General features: G+C 47.8%; 1 protein-coding gene across 1 annotated transcript in view; it reads right to left on the minus strand.

Annotated features, from left to right (window-relative positions):
* LOC115459097 (laminin subunit alpha-2-like) overlaps positions 1–7,353 on the minus strand; it is a gene marked incomplete at its 5' end in the record, with an annotated part of 82,354 nt that extends 75,001 nt beyond the window's left edge. The window contains one exon of the mRNA XM_030188964.1: positions 7,177–7,353. Within this exon, the coding sequence (XP_030044824.1) occupies positions 7,177–7,353 (177 nt within the window). The remainder of the gene's footprint in view (positions 1–7,176) is intronic.
* Positions 7,354–26,186: the final 18,833 nt, after the last annotated feature.

Raw genomic sequence — 26,186 nt, forward strand, 5'->3', positions numbered from 1 at the left:
TCCTCTAGACCCCCGGCGGCCTGATACCACTGGGAGGCTAGGGTCCATTGAGCAGATCTCATGTGAAGGCGGGCCATGGGAGTCACATGAACTGTGGAAGCCATGTGGCCCAGCAATCTCAACATCTGCCGAGCTGTGATCTGCTGGGACGCTCGCACCCGCGAGACGAGGGACAACAAGTTGTTGGCCCTCGCCTCTGGGAGATAGGCGCGAGCCGTCCGAGAATCCAGCAGGGCTCCGATGAATTCGAGTTTCTGCACTGGGAGAAGATGGGACTTTGGGTAATTTATCACAAACCCCAGTAGCTCCAGGAGGCGAATAGTCATCTGCATGGACTGCAGGGCTCCTGCCTCGGATGTGTTCTTCACCAGCCAATCGTCGAGATATGGGAACACGTGCACCCCCAGCCTGCGAAGCGCCGCTGCTACCACAGCTAGGCACTTTGTGAACACCCTGGGCGCAGAGGCGAGCCCAAAGGGTAGCACACAGTACTGGAAGTGGCGTGCGCCCAGCTGAAATCGCAGATACTGTCTGTGAGCTGGCAGTATCGGGATGTGTGTGTAGGCATCCTTCAAGTCCAGAGAGCATAGCCAATCGTTTTGCTGAATCATGGGGAGAAGGGTGCCCAGGGAAAGCATCCTGAACTTTTCTTTTACGAGATATTTGTTCAGGGCCCTTAGGTCTAGGATGGGACGCATCCCCCCTGTTTTCTTTTCCACAAGGAAGTACCTGGAATAGAACCCCAGCCCTTCTTGCCCGGATGGCACGGGCTCGACCGCATTGGCGCTGAGAAGGGCGGAGAGTTCCTCTGCAAGTACCTGCTTGTGCTGGAAGCTGTAGGACTGAGCTCCCGGTGGACAATTTGGAGGTTGTGAGGCCAAATTGAGGGTGTATCCTTGCCGGACTATTTGGAGAACCCACTGATCGGAGGTTATGAGAGGCCACCTTTGGTGAAAAGCTTTCAACCTCCCTCCGACAGGCAGGTCGCCCGGCACTGACACTTGGATGTCGGCTATGCTCTGCTGGAGCCAGTCAAAAGCTCGCCCCTTGCTTTTGCTGGGGAGCCGCGGGGCCTTGCTGATTCGCACGCTGCTGACGAGAGCGAGCGCGCTGGGGCTTAGCCTGGGCCGCAGGCTGTCGGGAAGGAGGATTGTACCTACGCTTGCCAGAAGTATAGGGAACAGTCTTCCTTCCCCCGAAAAATCGTCTACCTGTAGAGGTAGAAGCTGAAGGCTGCCGGCGGGCGAACTTGTCGAATGCGGTGTCCCGCTGGTGGAGAGACTCTACCACCTGCTCGACTTTTTCGCCAAAAATGTTATCCGCACGGCAAGGCGAGTCCGCAATCCGCTGCTGGATTCTATTCTCCAGGTCGGCGGCACGCAGCCATGAGAGCCTGCGCATCACCACACCTTGAGCAGCGGCCCTGGACGCAACATCAAAAGTGTCATAAACTCCTCTGGCCAGGAATTTTCTGCACGCCTTCAGCTGCCTGACCACCTCCTGAAAAGGCTTGGCTTGCTCAGGGGGAAGAGCATCAACCAAGCCCGCCAACTGCCGCACATTATTCCGCATGTGTATGCTCGTGTAGAGCTGGTAAGACTGGATCTTGGACACGAGCATAGAGGAATGGTAGGCCTTCCTCCCAAAGGAGTCTAAGGTTCTAGCGTCCTTGCCCGGGGGCGCCGAAGCATGTTCCCTAGAACTCTTAGCCTTCTTTAGGGCCAAATCCACAACTCCAGAGTCATGAGGCAACTGAGTGCGCATCAGCTCTGGGTCCCCATGGATCCGGTACTGGGACTCGATCTTCTTGGGAATGTGGGGATTAGTTAATGGCTTGGTCCAGTTCGCAAGCAATGTCTTCTTCAGGACATGGTGCAAGGGAACAGTGGACGCTTCCTTAGGTGGAGAAGGATAGTCCAGGAGCTCAAACATTTCAGCCCTGGGCTCGTCCTCCACAACCACCGGGAAGGGGATGGCCGTAGACATCTCCCGGACAAAGGAGGCAAAAGACAGACTCTCGGGAGGAGAAAGCTGTCTCTCAGGAGAGGGAGTGGGATCAGACGGAAGACCCTCAGACTCCTCGTCAGAGAAATATCTGGGATCTTCCTCTTCCTCCCACGAGGCCTCACCCTCGGTGTCAGACACAAGTTCACGGACCTGTGTCTGCAACCTCGCCCTGCTCGACTCCGTGGAACCCCGTCCACGATGGGGGCGTCGAGAGGTAGACTCCCTCGCCCGCATCGGCGAAGCTCCCTCCGCCGACGTAGTCGGGGAGCCTTCCTGGGAGGTGGCCGCGGTCGGTACCGCACGCGGTACCGACGTCGGGGACCTCAACCTGGGCGATGGGCCAGCCGGCGCCACGCTCGACGGTACCGGTGGCGCAAGCACCGCCGGTACCGGAGGGGTAGGGCGCAACAGCTCTCCCAGAATCTCTGGGAGAACGGCCCGGAGGCTCTCGTTTAGAGCGGCTGCAGAGAAAGGCTGAGAGGTCGATGCAGGCGTCGACGTCAGTACCTGTTCCGGGCGTGGAGGCTGTTCCGGGCTGTCCAGAGCGGAGCGCATCGACACCTCCTGAACAGAGGGTGAGCGGTCCTCTCGGTGCCGATGCCTGCTGGGTGCCGAATCCCTCGGCGACCCAGAGCTCTCGGTGCCGACACGGGGAGGAGACCGGTGTCGATGCTTCTTCGATTTCTTCCGAAGCATGTCACCGGAGCTCCCCGGCACCGACGAGGAGGACGTCGAATCCATCCGTCGCTTCCTCGGGGCCGAGACTGAAGAAGGTCGATCTCGGGGGGGCTGTACCGCAGGAGCCCTCAGGGTAGGCGGAGACCCACCCGAGGGCTCACCGCCACCAGCAGGGGAATGGACAGCCCTCACCTGCACTCCACCCGATGCACCACCGTCCGACGACATCAGCAGACGAGGTCCTGGTACCACCGACGTCGATGCAGCTATCCGATGTCTCGGCGCCGATGCAGAGGCCCGATGCCTCGATGCACTCGATGCAGGGGCGGCCGAGGAAGGAGGTCTGGACGCTGACGACGTCGATGCACTCGAAGATCCCGGTGCCGATGCCGACGAAGAGCCCGAGAACAACACGTTCCACTGGGCTAGTCTCGCTACCTGAGTCCGCCTTTGAAGCAGGGAACACAGACTGCAGTTCTGAGGGCGGTGCTCGGCCCCCAGACACTGAAGACACGACGAGTGTCGATCAGTGAGCGAGATAACCCGGGCGCACTGGGTGCACTTCTTGAAGCCGCTGGAAGGCTTCGATGTCATGGGCGGAAAAATCACGCCGGCGAAATCAAAAGCCGAAATGGCGAAATTTGAAGCACCAAATTTAGAGGGAGAAAAAATCTCGACCGAGGCCGAAAAGAGGCCTACCCCGACGACGAAAGAAAACTTACCGGGGCAAAAAAGCTGGAAGTACGGGGAGGATTTACACGAAACCCGGCGGGGGGTTTCCGGAGCACTTCCCGACTAGGACAAAGCTTTCCCGAAGGAAAAAAACACGTTCAAAACAAATTGGACGCGCGAGGTCGACTTTCCGGGGCTCGACACGGCGAAAACACGACCGTACCGAGTGCGGACAAAAGAAGACTGGCCGGCTCGAGCCGGTTTCGGGCGGGAAGACGGCCGCGCATGCGCGGTGCGCGCGGGCGCGCGAGGGCTAGCAAAGGACTTTGCTAGTGAAGTTTCCGATTGGAGGGGCTGCCGTGGACGTCACCCCATCAGTGAGAACAAGCAGCCTGCTTGTCCTCGGAGAATGACGTTTACAGGCTTATTTTTGAAAGAGAAGGGCGCCCATCTTTCGACACAAATCGGGAGATGGGCGTCTTTCTCCCAGGGTTGCCCAAATCGGCATAATCAAAAGCCAATTTTGAGCGTGCTCAACTGCTTTCCGTCACGGGGACGACCAAAGTTCACAGGGGCGTTTCGGAAGCATAGCAAAGACAGGGCTGGGGCATGCTTAACACATGGCTGATAATGGAAAAAAGAAGGGCATCCCTGATGAACACTTGGACAACTTTACTTGGTCCATTTTTTCTTGCGACCAAGCCTCAAAAAGGTGCCCAAACTGACCAGATGACCACTGGAGGGAATCGGGGATGACCTCCTCTTACTCCCCCAGTGGTCACTAACCCCCTCCCACCCTAAAAAAACTTTTAAAATATTTTTTGCCTGCCTCAAATGTCATACTCAGGTCCATCGCAGCAGTATGCAGGTCCCTGGAGCAGTTTTAGTGGGTGCAGTGCACTTCAGGCAGGCGGACCCAGGCTCCTCCCCCCTACCTGTTACACTTGTGGTGGTAAATGTGAGCCCTTCAAAACCCACCAGAAACCCACTGTACCCACAAGTAGGTGCCCCCTTCACCCCTTAGTGCTATGGTAGTGCTGTATAGTTGTGGGGAGTGGGTTGGGGGGCTCAGCACACAAGGTAAGGGAGCTATGCACCTGGGAGCAATTTCTGAAGACCACTGCAGTGTCCCCTAAAGTGCCCGGTTGGTGTCCTGGCATGTCAGGGGGACCAGTGCACTACGACTGCTGGCTCTTCCCATGACCAAATGGCTTGAATTTGGTCGTTTCTGAGATGGGCGTCCTTGGTTTCCTCTATCGCTGAAAACCGGGGACGAACATCTCTAAGGTTGACCTAAATGTTGAGATTTGGGCGTCCCCGACCGTATTATTGAAACGAAAGATGGCCGCCCATCTTGTTTCGATAATACGGGTTTCCCCGCCCCTTCGCCAGGACATCCTGCGAGGACGTCCTCAGGAAAACTTGGGCGCCCTGGTCGATTATGCCCCTCTTAGTAAAAGAGCCTCTAAGATTGCAAACTGGTTATCTTATTACAAGATGAAATTAAATCCAGAAAAACTAAAGGCATGATATTTAATGGGCAAAAATCATGCACTTTAATTTCACCTCTACTCATGGATGGTTCTCTGATTTTTTGGGTACCATCATTAACAATTTTAGGAGTTGTACTGGATGATGGAATTATCATTGAAATTACATGCATCGTATATATCCAAGAAATGTTTTTTTTCAAACTGCACATGATTCGTTCAGTGAAATCTTTATTCTCTAGCAAGGCATTAAGAATATTAAGGGCAGGTTTACTAGAGGGCATTAGGATTTGGAGTTATCATGGATTTTAGTGTGTGTTAACTGCAAATCTAATGCTTTTCTTCTTCAGGGTGTGTTTTATGCAAGTTGTGCTCTAATGTGATCATTAGGGTGCGGTAACTGCTAGGAGTTAATGTTGGATCACTTAGCGACTTCTGTGTAACAGCAGAATAGCTAGGGGGCCACGGGAGCCTGGGCCCCCCAAATTTGCTCTGGGTCCCTATCCCCTGCCAGCTGAAGACTTTGTTCAGCGCTGGCCTGCTGCAGTGCCGCCACATTGCCTGCCCTACTCTCTCTTCCCCTCACGTCGGGCACGCTCTTTTAAGTGAAATTGAGCATGCTCAGTTTCACTAAACAAAGTGTGCCCGATGTGAGGGGAAGAGAGAGCAGGGGCAGGCAATGCAGCGGTGCCAGAGATCAGTGCCGGATGAAGTCTTCAGCTGGCAGGGGTTGGAGACCCCTGCCAGCCAAGGTATTTGTGGCAGCGGTGCTTCAGCTGGCGGGGGTTGGGGACCCCCACCATCCACGATGTTTACAGGGGTTGCAGTGGGCGGCGGAGGGGGCAGCGAGACAGCGGAAGGGATGGCGGCGGAGGGGGGCGATGGTGGGGCAAAGACCAAAATGTGTCTCCCCCCACCTTGGGTTCTGGCCCCCTCCCACCTCGAGGTCTGGCTACACCCCTGCTGTGTAGGAGGGGTTAAGTGATCCAGCGTTAACTCAGCTGTTACCCTATCAGCGCATGTAACCTAAGATGCGCTAACAGGATAATATTTTCACACCCATGCCATGCCTTCTCCCAGACAGAGTCCCTAATGCATGTGGCTAACAGATATATTACTGCATAACACCTTAACAGCATTATGCAGTACCCCTATTAGAGCAGGTTAAGGGCTTAACGCTCTTCAGTAAACATACCCCTTACTTCACTCCACAATTATGGGTAACACTGACTATTGCAACTCTCTATTAAAGGGGATTTGGGTGATTTAGATTATTCATAACACAGCAGTGAAATGGATTAAAGGTGCTAAAAAGTGGGATCGTGCTACCCTATTATTAAAAGAAGAGCAGTGGCTACCAGTTTTCCATAGAATCACATTTAAAAATCTACTTCTCGTAAACAAGATTTATCATTTAGATATTTCTTACCCCATCCAACCACCCCCCCCCCCAAAACCACCTAGATCTCTGCTCCTTCTTTCAGTCCTTTTTTTGTACCAAGCTTATACATGCATAGCATCATCTCTCAATTAAAGTATCTTCAAATTGTTTATCGCTTCCCGCACTAACCTGTGCTTCCCCTCCCACCATGATTGATGTCTCTACCATCCGGAGTTACCCTCCCCCCACCCCTTTAGAGACCCTCCAATTATCTCTCTTGCTTACTCACTCTCAACACTTCCTCCATACCCTTTTCCATTTAAAGGGAAAGGGGATGGGATTTGATATACCACCTTTCTGTGGTTATAATCAAAGCGGTTTATATATTGCATACAGGCACTTATTTTGTACCTGGGGCAATGGAGGGTTAAGTGACTTGCCCAGAGTCACAAGGAGCTGAAGTGGGAATCAAACCCAGTTCCCCTACTTCTCAGGCCACGGCACTAACCATTTCCCCAGCATAGCTTTAAGCTTACTCAGTATGTAGAGATTGCTCAATCTATCCTAAAATTCTCTTATGGTGGGATCCCTATCTCCCTTTCAGGACTGTGCAATCTATCCCCTGGCTGATATAATGCCATGTTGTTTACGATTATGATCCATTGTTAGAAGAATTATAGTTTCTATAAAGTGGAACCAACACCATACACATGACCAAATATCCAGAGATTTTTAAGTTGCAGCATTTCTTTTCTGAAACAATATTTACAAAAAAGACAATTGGATCAAACCATAGGACATTCCGTTTTGCCTCCCAGACATTTTTGCATAATTTTCTGTACATATTCAAACTGTGCAGAACCATGGTCATTGTGAGGATTCCAACAGCAGTGTTATCTTCCAGCAGATACCCAGAATGTTACATGCTACCTCCGTGCCCCACCATACCTGTCCAATCTGCCTGCGCTTCCTCCTCACAGGAACAGGAGCACCGCTGGTGCCAAATAGAATGATACCGGATTCCTTTTTGGTGCTGAAGGACAGGTTGATCTCTGTGCCAGTGTCAAATGAGATTGGTGGCAGCTCTAGAAACCCAGGTTTGGCAAAATTCACAGTGTGTATTTTCTGTATCAAGAGAAAGAAAGAGTGCAAAAATAAATTACAAAAGTATGTTAGTCCAAGGTAATGAAGACATAACTATATGTGCTACTGCTTTAATTGGGCGCATTCCAGCTATATGGAGTCACAACTGGGAACATACTTGCAGTCCATGAACACCGTAGTGCAGGTTTTAATCTTCTTCTGTCATTAGAAAGCAGGTAGTATAAATTCTACCAATATTCCCTTACTTGTGGTAGTATAAATTCTACCAATATTCTCTTACTTGTTTGAACACTGACATCCTAGGAAATTGGATCACAACAGCAAGTTTTAACATATAAATTATTTCTTTTCATGATTGGATTCAATTGGGTTGATATTCAAAGGTATGGCAGCCACCACTAAACATATGTCTCCTATTTGTCAATTTTCAGCATTATGGCTATTTTAGAAGCATCTCCATTGTAAACTGTAATATTTCATCATTGGGAGAGGCCCAAATATTTAAATACCATCTCAAACCAGAGGCTATTCAAATGCAGGGAAGCTCAGTACATCTAGATGGCATGGGGGCGTGGCTATGGCAGGGAGAGGGAGTGGTCTTTTCGGGACTACTGTACAGATGTGCATTCCCTTTTTCACATGGGGAATCCATGTCTGTATTGAGAAACCTAGACATCAGTATTTAAACCTGCCCCTAGGCACAACTTGTAAATAATGAGCACAAGTCATGCACCATGGAACAGGGCCAAAAGGCAAAAGCTGATATGCATGTGAGCCGGAGACTCATGATCTGATAAGACATTCTTGCGTGCAAGCAAGCGTGGGAAGCAAGCAATTATGGAAAGACAGAAACATGTGGTTTAACAACAGAAAAGAAGCAGATAGTGTTGAAATAAAACAGAATGATTTCTGAGGATGATAACTTGCTAAAGTAATGTGACGCATTGTTATATAAATAGCTGAACCAGTGCATTACATTGGAGAGACAGTAGCAGAGAACACTTAGGTGTAGTAGCGCTGATCTCCTATGAGAAACTATTAATTGCATTTGTACTTTGGTAAGTAATAAAATTGCTTTTCTCATACGTGGCCTTCTTGGTGTTTTATCACTCCAAATTGTGGGTGGCTGGTACATCATAATAATAATTTGGGGTGGTGGAAAAAAGTCTAGCATTTAAAACAAACTAAATGCCTGCTGCAAAGGAAACTGTACATACAGACATCTGGGACCTCCACAATGCCTACACTCCCTCCAGATCAAGCACCTACCCTGATACCAGGTCCTCCACATCCCTCCGCCAATTAGAGGCCCCCCTAAGCAATTTTCCTTGGTGCTCAACTTTCCCAACCCGAGCAATCTTCCCCCAGTGGCACATGCCCTACAGCTATCATCCCCCTTATGATATAGAATTCCCCCCCTCCAACTCACTCCCCAAGCTTGCCAGGTATTCCTGATGTCTAGAGGGATGGGAATGATACCCACTTGCTTCCACCTTGTTTCTCTGGCCATTCAGAATGGTTGCCAAGAACTGTAATGGTAGAATTCATATGGAAACCTTACCCCCTAGTGGTAACACTGCAATATTACTGCTAAATGGCCTCCCACATGAGAAATCTGGGTCAAGATGGGAAAGGCCTGCTGAGGGAAGGTTGTGTTTGACGAGCTTAGGCCTGAGATGGGGGCAGTTACCTTGGAGAAAGCTGCCATATATCAGGCTCTTGTCCACACGTAGGGGATTCTCCTGCCAGGGGGGGTTCTATGGTGTGAAATAGGGGGCCCCTTGTTCAGTGTGGCACTGAAGGGGCTGCTATGTTGTGGAGTGTGTGCCATGGGGGGGGGGGGGGGTAAGATCAGGAGGGCTGGGTGCCATTGGGGACATCTAAACAAGTGCAAGTGCTGGCATCTGAGTATGAACGGCACATATTGGGGGGCACCAGTGCTGAGATTGGGGCCCTTTACAAAGGGAGCAGCTATTTGTGTGGGTATGGGAGGAGGGATGTGTAAACTGGTTTTCCCCATGTGCAACTTTCTAAAATTACTCTGTACTTTAGAAGGGAGTCTATATCTGGCAGCGCACTTTGTAGAGTAGTATGACAATTCCTCACATCTGAATCTGGATGTGTGAATTCCCCTCTCTACATTCTATCTAAAATCTGCCTCCAAATGGTTAGTGCTGCTAAAAAATCCCCTCTAAATGCTCTGGCACTATCAACTTACCCCCGGACTCTATAAAGGCTGCCCACATTTGGGCACCCAAAATTGGGTGCAGATCCCAGATTGGCTTCCAGAATAATTAGTTAATGTGCTCCATTGATTTAAATATTGGAGCTATGAAGCACTTAATTGGCACTAAGTATAATTTGGCCACTGATCTGGCTATGCACTATTCTGTAACAATAGGTGCCTAAATTGGATCACACATAACTCAAAAGGGACCAGGGCCATGGGAGGGGCATGTGTGGGTCAAGGACACTCATAAAAGATGCGTGCAGGATTTACACCAGGTTTCAGCTGGCATGGAGGAGCATTTTCAATATGACGTCTAATTCCGACTTTGGACATTTTGCACAAAACGTCCAGAATCTGAATAGGAAAGGAGGTCATTTTTGAAAAAGAAAAACTTCTATCTTTTATTTCAAAAATACTGCTTCAAACAAGGTTTTGTGCTTTGTACATTTTTGTTTTTTGGTCCATTTTCAAAAAAGAAAAACCAAGTAAGTGCAAAAGATAGAGATTCATGCCGATGGGATGTAGGAGAAGCCAGCATTTTTAGTAGACTGGTCCCCCAGACATCCCAGGAGAGCAATGGGGCACCCTAGAGGGCACTTCCCAGGTGCATATCTCACCTTTACTCCCTCATCTTGTCCCCTGAGCCATCCCAAACCCATTCATTTACACCAACAAAATGTTGCGTAAATCCATGCACATAAATTTATGCACACTGGGCCATAGTTTATAACTATGTGTAAATTTTGAAACACCCACAAAACACCCATAGCCATGCCACTTTTGAACTGCACACATTAGAATTTAGGCTCAGTACGTTACAGAATATGCATAGGGATTTGTGTACATAAATTCTAATTATTGCCAATTAGTGCTCATTATTGCTTGTTAAGAGCTGTTATCAACGCAAATTAACTTGCTAAACCATTTAAGTTGCATGCGTAGTTATAGAATATGCTTGTATTTTGACATGGAACGCTAGACAGCTTATTTCAAAAGAGAAGGCCGGCCATCTTCCGACACAAATCAGGAGATGGCCGGCCATCTCTCAAGGCCGGTGAAATCGGCATAATCGAAAGCTGATTTTGGCCGGCCTCAACTGCAGTCCATCGTGGAGCCGGCCAAACTTCAAGGGGGCGTGTCAGAAGGGTAGCGAAGGCGGGACAGGGGCATGCAGGGGAATGCTTAAGAGATGGGCGCCCTCAGCCAATAATGGAAAAAAGAAGGGCGTCCCTGGTGAGAATTTGGTCCACTTTATTTGGTCCCTTTTTTTTCAGGTCCAAGTCCCCAAAAAAGTGCCTGAACTGACCAGATGACCACTGGAGGGAATCGGGGATCACCTCCCCTGACTCCCCCAGTGGTCATTAACCCCCTCCTACCCTCAAAAAAACAACTTTAAAAACTTTTTTTGTCAGCCTCAAATGTCATACTCAGGTCCATCGCAGCAGTATACAAGTCCCTGGAGCAGTTTTAGTGGGTGCAGTGCACTTCAGGGAGGCGGACCCAGGCCCACCCCCCCCCCCCCTACCCATTACACTTGTGGTGGAAAATGGGAGCCTGGGAGCAGTGGCGTAGCCAGACAGCTAATTTTGGGTGGGCCAGAGCCCAAAGTGGGTGGGCACAAAATTTTCTCTCTGTCCCACCCCCTTCCTCCCCCTCTCTCCTAGTACCTCCCAACTCAAAATAGAAATAGAAACACTTTAGCTCATGAGGAAAGTGACATCCGCTATGCACATTTCTCAAGCTATCATATTTCAGTTAAGATTCAAAATAAAATGCCTTTTCAACCTTTGTTGTCTGGTCATTTTCTTTTTCCATCATGTTGATCTAGTTTCTCTTTTGAACTTTCCAATCTTTCTGCTATTTCTCCTTCAAGCAGCTGTTGTCCATTTGTCTTTTTCTCCTTTCTTGTTCCATTCCCTCATTTCACTTGCCTCTGACATATTGACCTTTCCAATTTAGCTCTTTCCTCTCATTTTTTTTCTTTTCTTTTCTCTGTCCACTCAAATTTTATCCTAACCCCTTTTCCTTTGTTTTACTTTTCAGATACCTGTCAGATTTCCATTTCATTTTCACCCACTAGTTCTCCTAGTCCCCATCTCTCTACTTTCCCTGCAATCCATTCCCTTCCATCTTCAATCTATTCCCCATTACCATATTTCTTTCCCCTGTAATCACCATCCTTCTCGCGTTCATTTCTTTGCCACCCACTTGGCCTCTCCCACATGGTTCCACATTTCCCAGTGTCTCTTTCCCTCCACCCTTCTAACCCAGCATCTGCTCCCTCTCTTCTCCCCACCCTTCACCCCCTCCCAGCATCTTCCTGTCACTTCTCTCTTTCCTCTTGCCCCCTCTCCCATGATCCAGTGTGGCCAGGATCTCCCCCATTCTTTCCCTCATGCCCAGCTCCCCCTCTCTATGACTTATCCCTCCCCATGGCAAGGATTTCATCCATTCCTTCCCTCATACCCAGCACCCCCTCTCCGTAACCTGCTCCTCCCTGTGGCCAGAATTCTACCTTCCAGAATTCTGCCTGCCAAGCCATCCACCCCTCCCCCCTCTCCCTTCAGCTCTCTAATCTTCCTGTTCACTGCAGCGGCTCCTTTCCCCTGCTGGACCTTCATTACTGCTTGCCTCCAAGATCCGTGGGGAGATGTCATCATCCATTTCTCAGATTGCAGCTGGGTTGGAGATGGCCAGCCTCGGTTTCCATTATCGGCGAAAACCGATGCCGGCCATCTCAAACCTGGCCATCTCTGACATTTGGCAGGCCCCAACTGTATTATTGAAATGAAAGATGGACGCCCATCTTGTTCGATAATATAGTCGGCTCCGCCCATTCACGGCGCCGTCCTCGGAGATGGGCACCCTTAGAGATGGGCGTCCCCGGTCAAAAATGCCCCTCCACGTGTGCTATATAGAATCCAGGAGCAAGTGTATGGTATTTATTTTTTTGTAATTTTTTGAGGGGTCTATCAGGAATGGAGGATGGGCAGAGAATGAGCATGGACTCAGTAACCAGTCAGCATGCGCTAATGTACATGTGCTAACTGGTTACCATAGGATTAATGCAGGAGCCTTTACAGCCTTCTCAATTGGAGGTTGAAAGGCCTCTCGCATTAATTCTTTTAAATAGCCACACACTTACGGAAACATTGCTGCACAGTTCTAAATGAAACAAATACAGAAAAGGCTTTTTAATGGCCATTCAAGAAATGGGCTTAGCGTGCAGGAAAAACCCGTGTAAAGGCATGCTAAGCCCATTTCTTAGCACCCCTTAATAAAAGAGCCCATAATTTCTTAGTTTTTAATTGTGTATTTCATTCCATTATATTTTATGTTGCTGTTTACTTTTCTACATCATGCTGATTGGTTTCTGATTAAGGAGAGAATTAAGTTGTATACAGAAATAAATGAAATTCAGGCAGGAAGATTCTGTTTCCACAGGAGGTTTTCCTAATAATGTCGCTTTTTCCACGGCTTGAGGTCCCTGTTGCCTGCAACACATATCAGGTGATTCATGCTCTCATGCGGTGCTGTTATATCAAGCAAAAACGAGGAGCATTAAAGAGTGATATAGTTTTTTTTTTTAATTTAAAAAGCAAAACTGAAGCTTTTATTTATGAATATTTTTGAAAGGCCGGGGTTTGTTTGTTGATACATGTCTTCTCCTCACCCACAGATCAAGGTCCCCTGGGTTGATTCTTCATGCCAGGCTCCCACCAGTGGCTGGACACTAACCCGCTCACAAAAGTAATTCTTTGAAGAATTAGGAGGGTATTCTGAAGCCAGAGTTCTAACTCAAGGGCTGCAAAAGTTTCAGCTTTGTGCTTAGATCAGGCACATGCAAACATATGTGACAAATACTGTGAAAAGTCCTATTGTGTAAAAGTGGGATATCAAATTCCAATAATTAAAATTAATTAAATAAATACCAGACATATTTGTGGCCTTTGAGTATAAGGACTAAGAATCATTGATATAAACCATTTTCAGACCACTTTTTTTCTTTTTGCTTTCACAGGAAATAAGATTCCCTTCCCTTTAGCATAATCAGGTCATTTTTCAAATGATTTACCCAACTAACTTCAGAAGTCAGCTGACCAGCTAGATCTGTCCACCCCAATTCACAGGATACAAAACTAGAGACAGTTCGAAAAAAGGGATGGTTCTGAAGGCCTTCTCAGAGGTGGATTTTTGCTTTTGCCACTCGGTGCTGAGTTTCAGTTGCACACATAGCTGGCCTAAATGTAGTGGGGCAGATTAGAAAACTTTTGACAGGGCCCTGGGCCATGCCCCAACTCACCTCGACCTTGGGTGGGGGTGGGGGGGGGGGCGGGGAACGGCCTTGTCCCGGGCCCAGCTCTGGCTCTCGGCGGCCCTGGTTCTCAGTACCACGGAGACTCTTTGCCATTGGGGCAGAACCTCTGATCTACAGCTGACTGTGAGTAAACATTGTGTTAGTCAAATAAAGGACTTTCAGAGAGATAGAGTCTTCAGGTGTGAACTGGTGCATCGAGGTTATACGTCAGGATATAAAACTTAGAAGCTACAAGTCTTAGAGGCCTGAACAAGCCCAAGGGCTCACTTTTCCAGAACCGTACAGATTGCGAAGGCCATGAGCTCAGATGGGTCACCCGCATTACAGCTACTTCACCAGTACTTTTGTCACTGAGAGCATCCAGATCTACAGGTTCAACACTTCCTGCAGCCTTTGTGTTTATGGAGGCAACTGAACATTATTCCTCAATTCCTGATAGTCTTGCTCATGTTGCAAAAGGCATGTATTAATTCATCCATCCTTAACCTGCAGAAAATCTTTTTAGAGAGGTGACAGAAATATGGGGTCCAGTATTCAAAGAATTTATGCATCTAACTTTGAGGGTTATGCTTCTAAATTGGCTTCTGTGAAAATGTACTAGGCTGCGTGCTTAACGTTATAGTCAACTGACTCTCCCGGTCCAGCAGCTCCCTGACTCGGTCCAAGATTTATTTGCTCACATGGATCACTACCAGTCACTGGCGACACAACAGGCTCCGGCTCCTCCAGGTCCACTGGCTGTTCTTGTAGCTCCAGATATTCAACTCCTAGCTCCACCGAGATACAACGGGAACCCCAAAGACTGTAGAGGGCTCATCAACTAGTGTCTGATAATTTTTGAACTCCAAGCTAGGGATTTCTGTTCAGATAATGCCCAGATGGTCTACATTACCTCCATGCTGTCTGGCCAAGTGCTTACATGAGCTTGCAGGATAGGACCTTCCTTCTGCCCTGGATGATTTTACCGGTCTTTGTAATCTGGTTCAGTCTGTCTTGTGCCTAGTCCGGGTGACTTGCCTGCCGCCAGTTGAGGCCAGGCTAACTCTCGGGTTGGCCTGGCAATGCCAACTCGACTGCAGCCCAAGGGCTCACCTTTCCAGAACTGTGGCACATTTTCAACCACAAATCTAGCTAGTTAGGTGTGACTGAGCTAGCAGTTCTTTGCACTGAGTACACACATAATTTTTCACAACTGGGAGATAATCATACATATGTAGGATTACCATACAGCCAGATTTCGCTGGACATGTCCTCCTTTTCAGGGGACTGTCAGGGGTCTGTTTTTTACCAGCCAGCTCATTTATCTGAGTTTGCGGGTGGGCAGGATGGTGGGCTCGCCTTCCCCCCAAGCCTCAGGGTGCCCTCCCCGAGCCCACCGTAATGCACCCTGGTGGTTTATTGGCCTCTTCAGGGCAGGAAAGAATCCCACTCTTTCTTGCCCGCAGCCGCTGACCCCCTCACTGCTGCTGCTTCTTCAAAATGGCTGCCGAGACTTCAAGCATCAGTAAAATACTGGATAGCCTCCATCTCGCTACTGGACTGCTGCCTGCATATTATTATTGGTGAGTTATTAGGAATATATAAACTAAAGTTCCCTAGCACAAGTACTCATGCCTAAAGGGAGGCAAGCAACTTAGGATTTAGGCTACTATTCTATACAATGACATTTACGTGTGTAATTGCCAATACAGAATTTGTGCTTAGCATCCTGGTGCCTAATTTTAGGGAACCTTTTAAGAAAACAAAAATGAGGATGTTATAATGCCTTTGTATCGCTCCATGGTGCGACCGCACCTCGAATATTGTGTTCAATTCTGGTCGCCACATCTCAAAAAAGATATAGTGGAATTAGAAAAGGTGCAGAGAAGGGCGATGAAAATGATAAAGGGGATAGGACAACTTCCCTATGTGGAAAGGCTAAAGCGGCTAGGGCTCTTCAGCTTGGAGAAAAGGCGGCTGAGTGGAGATATGATAGAGGTCTATAAAATAATGAGTGGAGTTGAACAGGTAGATGTGAAGCATCTGTTCACGCTTTCCAAAAATACTAAGACTAGGGGGCATGCAATGAAGCTACAATGTAGTAAATTTAAAACGAATCGGAGAAAATGTTTCTTCACTCAACGTGTAATTAAACTCTGGAATTCGTTGCCAGAGAATGTGGTAAAGGCGGTTAGCTTAGTGGAGTTTAAAAAAGGTTTGGACAGCTTCCTAAAGGAAAAGTCCACAGACCGTTATTAAATGGACTTGGGGAAAATCCACTAATTCTGGGATAAGCAGTATAAAATGTTTTGTACTTTTTTGGGATCTTGCCAGGTATTTGTGACCTGGATTGGCCACTGTTGGAAACAGGAAGCTGGGCTCGATGGACCTTTGGTCTTTCCCAGTATGACAATACTTATGTACTTATGTAATTATCCCCTATTCCCCAGATTCTATATAGATTGCCCAAAGTTTGGTGTTAGAATTTGCAACTCTATTGATTAATGGGAGATAACAAGCACTAATTAGGCACCCTCTATAGAATATAGCAATGGTTTCTCAAACTTTCTTGGTTCACGGAGCCCTTAGTGTTTAAATAATTTTTTCATGGTGCCCTAAGCCAGACATTTTATTTCCTCTTCGTCCCTCCTCCCCAGAGGTAGTGATGATGACGAAGGTGGTGTGGAATCCTACTTTACTGGCAGGGACACACAAGCCCTTCCAGCTGAAGTGGTCCGCTGTCTTTGCAGCATGCTTCAGCCGCCTACACTGGCACTCCCGTGTTGAACTGAGCTTGTGCAGGAATGTTGATGTCGCCGGCTGAAGCATGTCGCCAACTTCCTCAGGCAGCATGGAGCTCGGGGCTCAGGCAATTGACCGTTTCAGCTGGTAGGGCTTTGGCATTCCTGCCAGCCATTCCAGGGGTGCCACAATTTTGAAAGGGGTACTAAAATATGCCTCAGGTCCCCTATGAATTCACAGTGGCACCCTGGGATGCTGTGGTGCACAGTTTGGGAACTGCTGGAACACAGGCTTCGCATGGATCTTCCTGGCACCTAACTGTTGGTACTATGTACAGAATCTAGCCCTATGTGCATGCCAGGCGTTAGTCTGTAAGGAGTGTTCTTACATCATTTAGCATGCAGTTATAAGGGAGGAATACAAGTGTGCAGAGCATGGGTGTATTGCTAAGCGATACTCACAACTTATATAATATTGTCATGTGGGTGTGTCTAACTCTTGGCATGCCAACGCTGCTTTGTACTAGTATTCTATAACAGCTTAGGTGTACCCTTAAACCAATATAGATTTGGCACAAAGTGCACCCCATTGTCGTACCCACATCTTGGCGCCAATTTATTGAATTGCTGCCTATGCTTATAAATTTCAGCTTGTCATTTATTTGCCTAGATCAGGGTTGCCAAAATGGGGGAGGGGGGGCGGCAAGATTCCCCCATGCCTAGCCTCCAAGGGGTCCCGGCCTCCAAGGGGGGCCCAGCACCGGGGTCTGTCTCTCTCCGGCACCTGGAAAGCAACAAGGCAAAATCCAACGTGGAAAACAAACCAGCAGATCAGTATAATATCCAAAAAGACTTTATTGAGGATACCGTGTATGAAACAAATGCATTTGTTTCATACATGGTATCCTCAATAAAGTCTTTTTGGATATTATACTGATCTGCTGGTTTGTTCTCTCCGGCACCTGACAGAACCTTGGTGATCTTGTCCCAACAGGAGAAGAAAACTCCGGTGCCAGGCCCCCCTAGCCCTTTCAGCGCTGTTCTCTACCGTATTGCCTGCCTTGCAGTTGCTTTTCACTTCACGTCACACATGCTGCACGAGGTGAGGGGAAAAGCAGCTGCAGGGCAGGCAATGTGGAAGAGAACAGCGCTAGAAGAAGGCTTATGCGAGCGGGGCTTGGGGACCCCCACCAACCAAGGTATTTGGAGTTGAGGTGGGGGCAAAATGTACCCTCCCACTTTGGGTTCCGGCTCCCCCAAGTTTTGTGGTCTATGTGGCGGTCGGGGGGGGGGGGGGGGGGGGCAGCAGCAGCGGCCCTGCCCCTGGCCTGTCTCAGTCTCTCTGCAGCCCTGGCCTAGATTTATGAGGCCAAAGTATGAGCCCAGTGCTGAAACTCAGTGTTAAGCTCCTAACGTTTCCCTCACCCACTCTTTATGTTCCTAAATCTAGGAGATTAGTACAATTTTGAATATAACGTTACGCACTCAGCCTAGTAAATTTTCACAGAAGCCAATTTAGAAGCATAACCCAAAAAGTCAGGAACATAAATTCTTTGAATATTGGGCCCCATATTTCTGTTGCCTCTCTAAAAAGATTTTCTGCAGGTTAAGAAGGATGGATGGATTAATATATGCCTTTTAGCACACGAGCAAAACTATCAGGAATTGAGGAATAATGTTCAGTTGCTTCCCTAGACACAAAGGTTGCAGGAAGTCTTGTACTTGAGAATCTGGATGCTCTCAGTGACAAAAGTACTGGTGGACTGTGTATGCCCTTTTTCTGCAGGCGGAGGAGAGAGGAAAAACGGTGTGCACCAGATTTCAGTATTCCATTCTGCATGTGCACTTGTATTTCCTAACCTAAACACAGCTCCAGGAGTGTCCCTTTTTAATGTGTCTAGAATGACTTTCTTTGAGAACCCCATACTTACTTGTTAGCAGTCTGAAGTGGACAATTTTTCAGACAGGTCAATTTACCCAGGCAAATTTCTTTGAAAATACAGAGACTGCACATTGGTCTCAGTCTTTTCTGTCACAGCAGGCAATTTGTGTCATTCTATTTAGAACACGTATTTCCATGTATTTTCCTTTTTTAGAGAAGCTCAGTATAAGCGTTGACGTTTTCCAAAAGAACTTACTATTTGGTTAGCCCAGAGGGGTTGTCTCTCAGACAATGCAAGCCAGACAGACAGAGGAAGCAGGCTTCAGCAGCAGTTTCCCCACAATTCCATACTATGGAATCATTTCTGGATCCATAGGAGCCAACTTTTCAAAATTCTTGGGGGTGCTAAGCCCAGTGGAAATAACCCTTCCTTGGACACCTACAAGGAATTTTCTCAATATTGGGGGAGGTTCTCTGCATTCCTCTTGCTTTGTAAAACATTTCATTAAACCATGCGCCGAGCTGTACATTCATTCAAACAGCAAATGCAAAATGGTGCAGGCTGTGAGCCAGCGTCAGAAGCACTGGAAAATTAAACTGAACTAGGTTTTTGACTTGGGCTTACATTTTCTGTTCAATGCAGAAAGCAGTGAACACCGCTCACATATGCAAGATCCTGGAGAAAAAAACATTTTTGTGATATGAGTTTAACTGTGCTTGAATTTGGACCTCATCGATACTAACCTCCGGATTCTATAAATGGCACCCAAAGTTGTGCATGCAAATCTGGGCGTATGCCCGATTTGCGTGTGCAATTTAATTGCGTAACAAGTCAATTAGTACCAATAGTTGGGTTATTCAATTATTGGTGCTAATCGGCAACAATTTGGATTAGTGCACATGGTACACGCTATTCTATAAAGATGCGCAGGCACATTTTTTACTGTGTAACTGAAAAGGGGCATGGGAGGGCCGGGGGTGTTCATTAAAAATGCACGTGGTATTACAGAATTTGGGGTTTCATGCCTAATTTATGCATGAGGATTTACACCAGGTTTCAGTAGGTTTAAATCCTCACACACACAGTTGGGCATGGATCCCGGTGCTACGTGTTATTCTGTAAACAGCACCCAACTCAGAGCGCCATTGATAGAACAGAGCTCAGCGCACATTTTTCTCGGCACCCAAATCTGAGTGCCACTTACTGAATCTAGTACTAAGGGTATAATGTTATATGTGGCTGCATAAGGAGGGCACATATACTTTTCTATGTAAGCATCTGTTAATAGTCACTGAAAAAGTATATACATACTTTAATGACAATTCCAGAAGAAATGCCAATGTTTGTTTCCTTTGGCAAACAAAAACAAATAGGATTTCATTTGCCAAAGACAGGTTTGCAAACAACAGTCCCCCTCCTGCCCCATGATACTACCTTCCTGGTGGTCTAGCAGGCGGGTGGCCCTATCTCCCCGGTGATCCAAGGGTCCCCTCTCTGCCTTGGGGCTACCTTCCTGGTCTAGTGGAGTACATTGGGCCAGGAGCAATGCTGATCCACTCCTGCCCATGGCTGTAGCTGCATCCAATATGGCAGCCATGACCTTTCTCTATAGACTGGCAGTTGGCATTGCTCCTGCCCCAATGGACCCTGCTAGACCACCAGGAAGGTAGGTCTTGAGGGGGAGGGGAGGGGGATGCGAGGAGAGCCAGAAATTTTTAATTTTATGTTGTCTCTCGTGACAACACACAGGGAGGGAGACCCCTGAAAAAAAATTTCCTCTAAAAGACATAAAACATAAAATTGTCTGGCTGCTCCTCCTTAGTACTTACCTATCTGTAGAGCACTTTACCATACATACATTTTCAGAGTTAATTTAGACACATACATGTACACGTTCAACAGTCCACGTGCACATGCAAAAACCACACTCAGCTGTATCCCCAAGAATGTGCACAGAACATTACCAGCATTTCAGGAGAGCTATTTTATAAATTCTATTTCTGCTTTATTTCCAGAAGATCACCCTCTACATGTTTAGAGTACATTAAGCAAAGGTATTTCCTTCTATAAGTAAAACAATATTTTTAGTCACAGAATTCCCTGTGCTGTTTTACAACATGAACAATTTGGACCTCATTGTTCAAAGGCATGCCCATCGGTGGGGGCATGGCAAGGGAAGGGTAACATTGGTAGTTTTGAATGATCAAAATGACATATGTTGTTTTTTTGACAGAAACATTTCCTTCAGGAAACGTGTTAAGGGTTAATAGCCAAAGTAAAACTACCTGTATAATTTTGTTTTGACAATGATACAAACTCTTTGGTGAACAGTGCCCACCGATTTTGTAACAAGGTAGATTTATTTATTTATTTGTTACATTTGTATCCCACATTTTTCCACCTATTTGCAGGCTCAATGTGGCTTACATATAGGGTTACCATATGGCTCCAGAAAAAGGAGGATGGATTGAGCCAGCCGGGTTTTACTTCCATTGCTTTCAATGGAAAGCAATGTACTGTAAAGGCATTCGCCAAGTCCGGTAGAGGAACAGATAGCTTATCATTGCCCTTTCCCCATCAAAGGTGTCCTGCACTAATTTCTGACAATATTTGATAAGACTGTAATTTAGTTCCTGCATTAGTGTGAATGGTTCCACTAAAAATATATCATTCCTTTGATAGTGCAGATCAGTTACCTACTAGTTCCAACCACTAGGTGGCAGCAAAGTGCATTACAGCTGAGAAAATATATGCCCCTTTTTAATTTCCTTGCTATCAGGAATGTGTAAGGAAATCAAGATGTACTCAAACTGGGCAGATTTTAGCCTGGCTCAAGTTTGACAGAATACATGGAACTGGATTTAAAAAACCCTGCTAAGTGAGTAAGATAACTGGCTAATTTGAACCAGCTATCCGTATATGAATATTCAGGTGAACCTAGCTGGCTAGGTTTTCAGTTGAATATTCACCTACATCTGACAGTCAACATTTTCTACCTGGAACACACAAAAAATAAAATAAAAACAAGCATTACTTAGCTAAGTCTTCTCAAAAGAAATGCTTGCCATTCCCTCCCCAGTGTCAAAATATTAACACTCCTTTCAATAGCCTGGGAGGAGGGGGAGGAAGAAAATGTTGGATGCCACAGGGTGTGGGGGGGGGGAGGGGAGGTTGGGAAGGTGGGAAGGATAGAAATGCTGGATACCACTGATGGGGGTATCCAGCTGGACAAGGGGGGGGGAGGGAGTAGATAAGGAGACAGGTGATGGAGATGCTGGTCTATGGAGGGGTTGGGATGGGAAGGGAAGATGCTAGATATGATTGGGGTGGGGAGGGGCCTCGTGAGGAGGCAAATGGCTGAAGGTTCACTTAGTGTCAGATACCTTTGAACTAGCCCTACCTCCGTATGCCCCATGTCAACAAAGGGAATGCAATGTTCCCTCATTTAACTATATATATGACCATCTCTGGGAAAAGGAGACTAAAGTCTTCAGAAACAAAAAATAAAATTTTAATGAATTATATTAGAACAAACAATTTGTAATGCAACAGTATAAACCCCATCCTTTTATGTGAAGAAAAACCTTAAAAAGCTACAGAAATTCAAACATGTAACTTTCTCAGGCTGCTTATAGACCCAACACATGAAAAACTGAGTATTCTCAGCATTTTGGATCCTTTACTTTAGATACCTTTTTACCCAGTGGCGTAGCTAGGACCGAATGGGCCCTGGGTGGAAAAATTAAGATGAGCCCCTATAATACCATCTCTCCCAAAGTGGAGAGGACTGAGGGGTGGGAGGAGGCAGGAATCCCTTCAGAGCTCCAGTAAACAAACCTTGTAAACAGACCTGTATAGAATACCTGTCACAGTAAATCCAAATAAAATAACAGAAATAGGAACCAAAATGCAAGATATCAGAGATACACATTTCTGAAAGCTGACATATGATGATTAATAAATTCAGAAAAAAATGTTATTTTCTACCTTTGTTTTTGTTTAGTATCTCTTTTTTGCCATTCTGTTTTTCCTTTTCCAGGATCTCTTGTTCTTTTGACATTTTTTCTCTCTCTATACACATCATCCATCTTTCCTGTACATCCCTATCTGTCCTGTCCAATGTCTCCCCTCTGTGTTCCTGTCCCTATCCTCCTTCCATGGTTATTATTCCCCTCTTTATCCCTATTCCTCCCTTTGTGTTCAGCAATGCAAATGTGTTCCTATCCCTATGCTCCCTCCATGCCAGATTCTTCTTTGTCCCTGTCCCTCTCCATGTCCAAATTCTCCCCTAACTGTTCCCTTGCTCCTGCACTCCCCACCCCTTACCCTCTCCTCTACCCTGTAGTCCGGCATCTCTCTCCCTCCCCTCCACATGCCACTCCCCCTCTCTCTTTCTCTTCCCTCTGCTTCCTCTTACACCCCCAGTCCAGCCATCTCTCCCCTTCCCCTTTGCTCCAGTTCTGTTTCTCTCTTCCCTCTGTTTCCCCCTCCCCAGGCCCAGTATTTCTTCCCCTTCTTTGCTCCAGGTCTCTCTCTTTTTCCCTCCACCTAGGTCCATCATCTCTCCTCCTCCCCTCTCCCTTGCTATGACTCTCTGTCTCTCTTCTGTTTCCCTCCCCCTAAGTCCATTATCACTCCCCTACTCTCCTTGCAGATACAGCACCTCTCTACCCACCTTCTGTGTGTCCGGCACCCCTTCAGCACTACCACCCCAATGGTCCTTCAGACATGTGGCAGTCATCAGAAGAGGGAGCTCTGATCATAGGCTGACCTTGCCAGGGCCTTCTCTGCACCACATTCCACCCATAGGAAACTGCAACAGAGAGGCGGAATGTGGCAAAGGGAAGGCCCTTGCAGGACCAGCCTGCGGGCAGTCTGTGTTCTGAGCTGCTTTGCCGATGACCACCATATGTCTAGAGGACCGGCATGGGGGGGGGGGGGGGGGGGGGGAGAGTGCTAGAGAAGTGCTGGAACAGAGGAAGGGAAGAATAAGATGATGATGGACTTGCACAGGAGGTGGAGGGTTCAGCTGCAGGTGGCTCCTACCATTGGATGGCCCTGAGCATTATGCCGGGCACGCTCAATGGTAGCTACATCCCTACTTTCTCAGAGAGGGTTAAAACACCTTTTATTAATGTAATCCATTGATTTGTCATGTCTTATTCATTTTATAATAATTAAGTATTTATATAACTGGCACATGTTACACGTTCAAACAATCAGATTTCTTGCATTTGCATAATTTCAAAGCCTGCCAATATTCAGCCAGCGGTGGTGAACATTTTGCTGCCTGCTGTCGCCATTATTTCCAGATATTCAATGCTGGGCCCTTCAGTAACAGACTGGACTGATGACTATTAGAAAGGGTTTTTAAAAATTTTTTATTTGGCACCTTGCTGGTGGAATGCACTTCCTTTGATGATTCAAATGGAGAAAGCTGTGAAGCGCCTTATGTGGTTGCTTAAAGCGAATGCTACATACCTGTAGAAGGTATTCTCCGAGGACAGCAGGCTGATTGTTCTCACTGATGGGTGACGTCCTCGGCAGCCCCTCCAATCGGAATCTTCCTAGCAAAGCCCTTTGCTAGCTCTCGCGCGCCCAAACGCACCGCGCATGCGCGGCCGTCTTCCCGCCCGAAACCGGCTCGAGCCGGCCAGTCCAGTATGTAGCAAGACAATACACTTTAAGGGAAGACACAACTCCAAAGGGGAGGCGGGCGGGTTTGTGAGAACAATCAGCCTGCTGTCCTCGGAGAATACCTTCTACAGGTATGTAGCATTCGCTTTCTCCGAGGACAAGCAGGCTGCTTGTTCTCACTGATGGGGTATCCCTAGCCCCCAGGCTCACTCAAAACAACAACCATGGTCAATTGGGCCTCGCAACGGCGAGGACATAACTGAGATTGACCTAAAAAATTTACCAACTAACTGAGAGTGCAGCCTGGAACAGAACAAACAGGGCCCTCGGGGGGTGGAGTTGGATCCTAAAGCCCAAACAGGTTCTGAAGAACTGACTGCCCGAACCGACTGTCGCGTCGGGTATCCTGCTGCAGGCAGTAATGAGATGTGAATGTGTGGACAGATGACCACGTCGCAGCTTTGCAAATTTCCTCCATGGTGGCTGACTTCAAGTGGGCTACCGACGCTGCCATGGCTCTAACATTATGAGCCGTGACATGACCCTCAAGAGCCAGCCCAGCCTGGGCGTAAGTGAAGGAAATGCAATCTGCTAGCCAATTGGATATGGTGCGTTTCCCTACAGCCACTCCTCTCTTGTTGGGATCAAAAGAAACAAACAATTGGGCGGACTGTCTGTTGGGCTGTGTCCGCTCCAGATAGAAGGCCAATGCTCTCTTGCAGTCCAATGTGTGCAGCTGACGCTCAGCAGGGCAGGAATGAGGACGGGGAAAGAATGTTGGCAAGACAATTGACTGGTTCAGATGGAACTCCGACACAACCTTTGGCAAGAACTTAGGGTGAGTGCGGAGGACTACTCTGTTATGATGAAATTTGGTATAAGGGGCCTGGGCTACCAGGGCCTGAAGCTCACTGACTCTACGAGCTGAAGTAACTGCCACCAAGAAAATGACCTTCCAGGTCAAGTACTTCAGATGGCAGGAATTCAGTGGCTCAAAAGGAGGTTTCATCAGCTGGGTGAGAACGACATTGAGATCCCATGACACTGTAGGAGGCTTGACAGGGGGCTTTGACAAAAGCAAACCTCTCATGAAGCGAACAACTAAAGGCTGTCCTGAGATCGGCTTACCTTCCACACGGTAATGGTATGCACTAATCGCACTAAGGTGAACCCTTACAGAGTTGGTCTTGAGACCAGACTCAGACAAGTGCAGAAGGTATTCAAGCAGGGTCTGTGTAGGACAAGAGCGAGGATCTAGGGCCTTGCTGTCACACCAGACGGCAAACCTCCTCCATTGAAAGAAGTAACTCCTCTTAGTGGAATCTTTCCTGGAAGCAAGCAAGATGCGGGAGACACCCTCTGACAGACCCAAAGAGGCAAAGTCTACGCTCTCAACATCCAGGCCGTGAGAGCCAGGGACCGGAGGCTGGGATGCAGAAGCGCCCCTTCGTCCTGTGTGATGAGGGTCGGAAAACACTCCAATCTCCACGGTTCTTCGGAGGACAACTCCAGAAGAAGAGGGAACCAGATCTGACGCGGCCAAAAAGGAGCAATCAGAATCATGGTGCCTCGGTCTTGCTTGAGTTTCAACAAAGTCTTCCCCACCAGAGGAATGGGAGGATAAGCATACAGCAAGCCCTTCCCCCAATCCAGGAGGAAGGCATCCGATGCCAGTCTGCCGGGGGCCTGAAGCCTGGAACAGAACTGAGGGACTTTGTGGTTCACTCGAGATGCGAAGAGATCCACCAAGGGGGTGCCCCACGCTTGGAAGATCTGGCGCACCACTCTGGAGTTGAGCGACCACTCGTGAGGTTGCATAATCCTGCTCAGTCTGTCGGCCAGACTGTTGTTTACGCCTGCCAGATATGTGGCTTGGAGCACCATGCCGAGACGGCGAGCCCAGAGCCACATGCTGACGGCTTCCTGACACAGGGGGCGAGATCCGGTGCCCCCCTGCTTGTTGACATAGTACATGGCAACCTGGTTGTCTGTCTGAATTTGGATAATTTGGTGGGACAGCCGATCTCTGAAAGCCTTCAGAGCGTTCCAGATCGCTCGCAACTCCA

The sequence above is a fragment of the Microcaecilia unicolor genome, unplaced genomic scaffold, assembly GCF_901765095.1.
Source record: "Microcaecilia unicolor unplaced genomic scaffold, aMicUni1.1, whole genome shotgun sequence".
In the NCBI taxonomy this organism is placed as follows: Eukaryota; Metazoa; Chordata; class Amphibia; order Gymnophiona; family Siphonopidae; genus Microcaecilia; species Microcaecilia unicolor.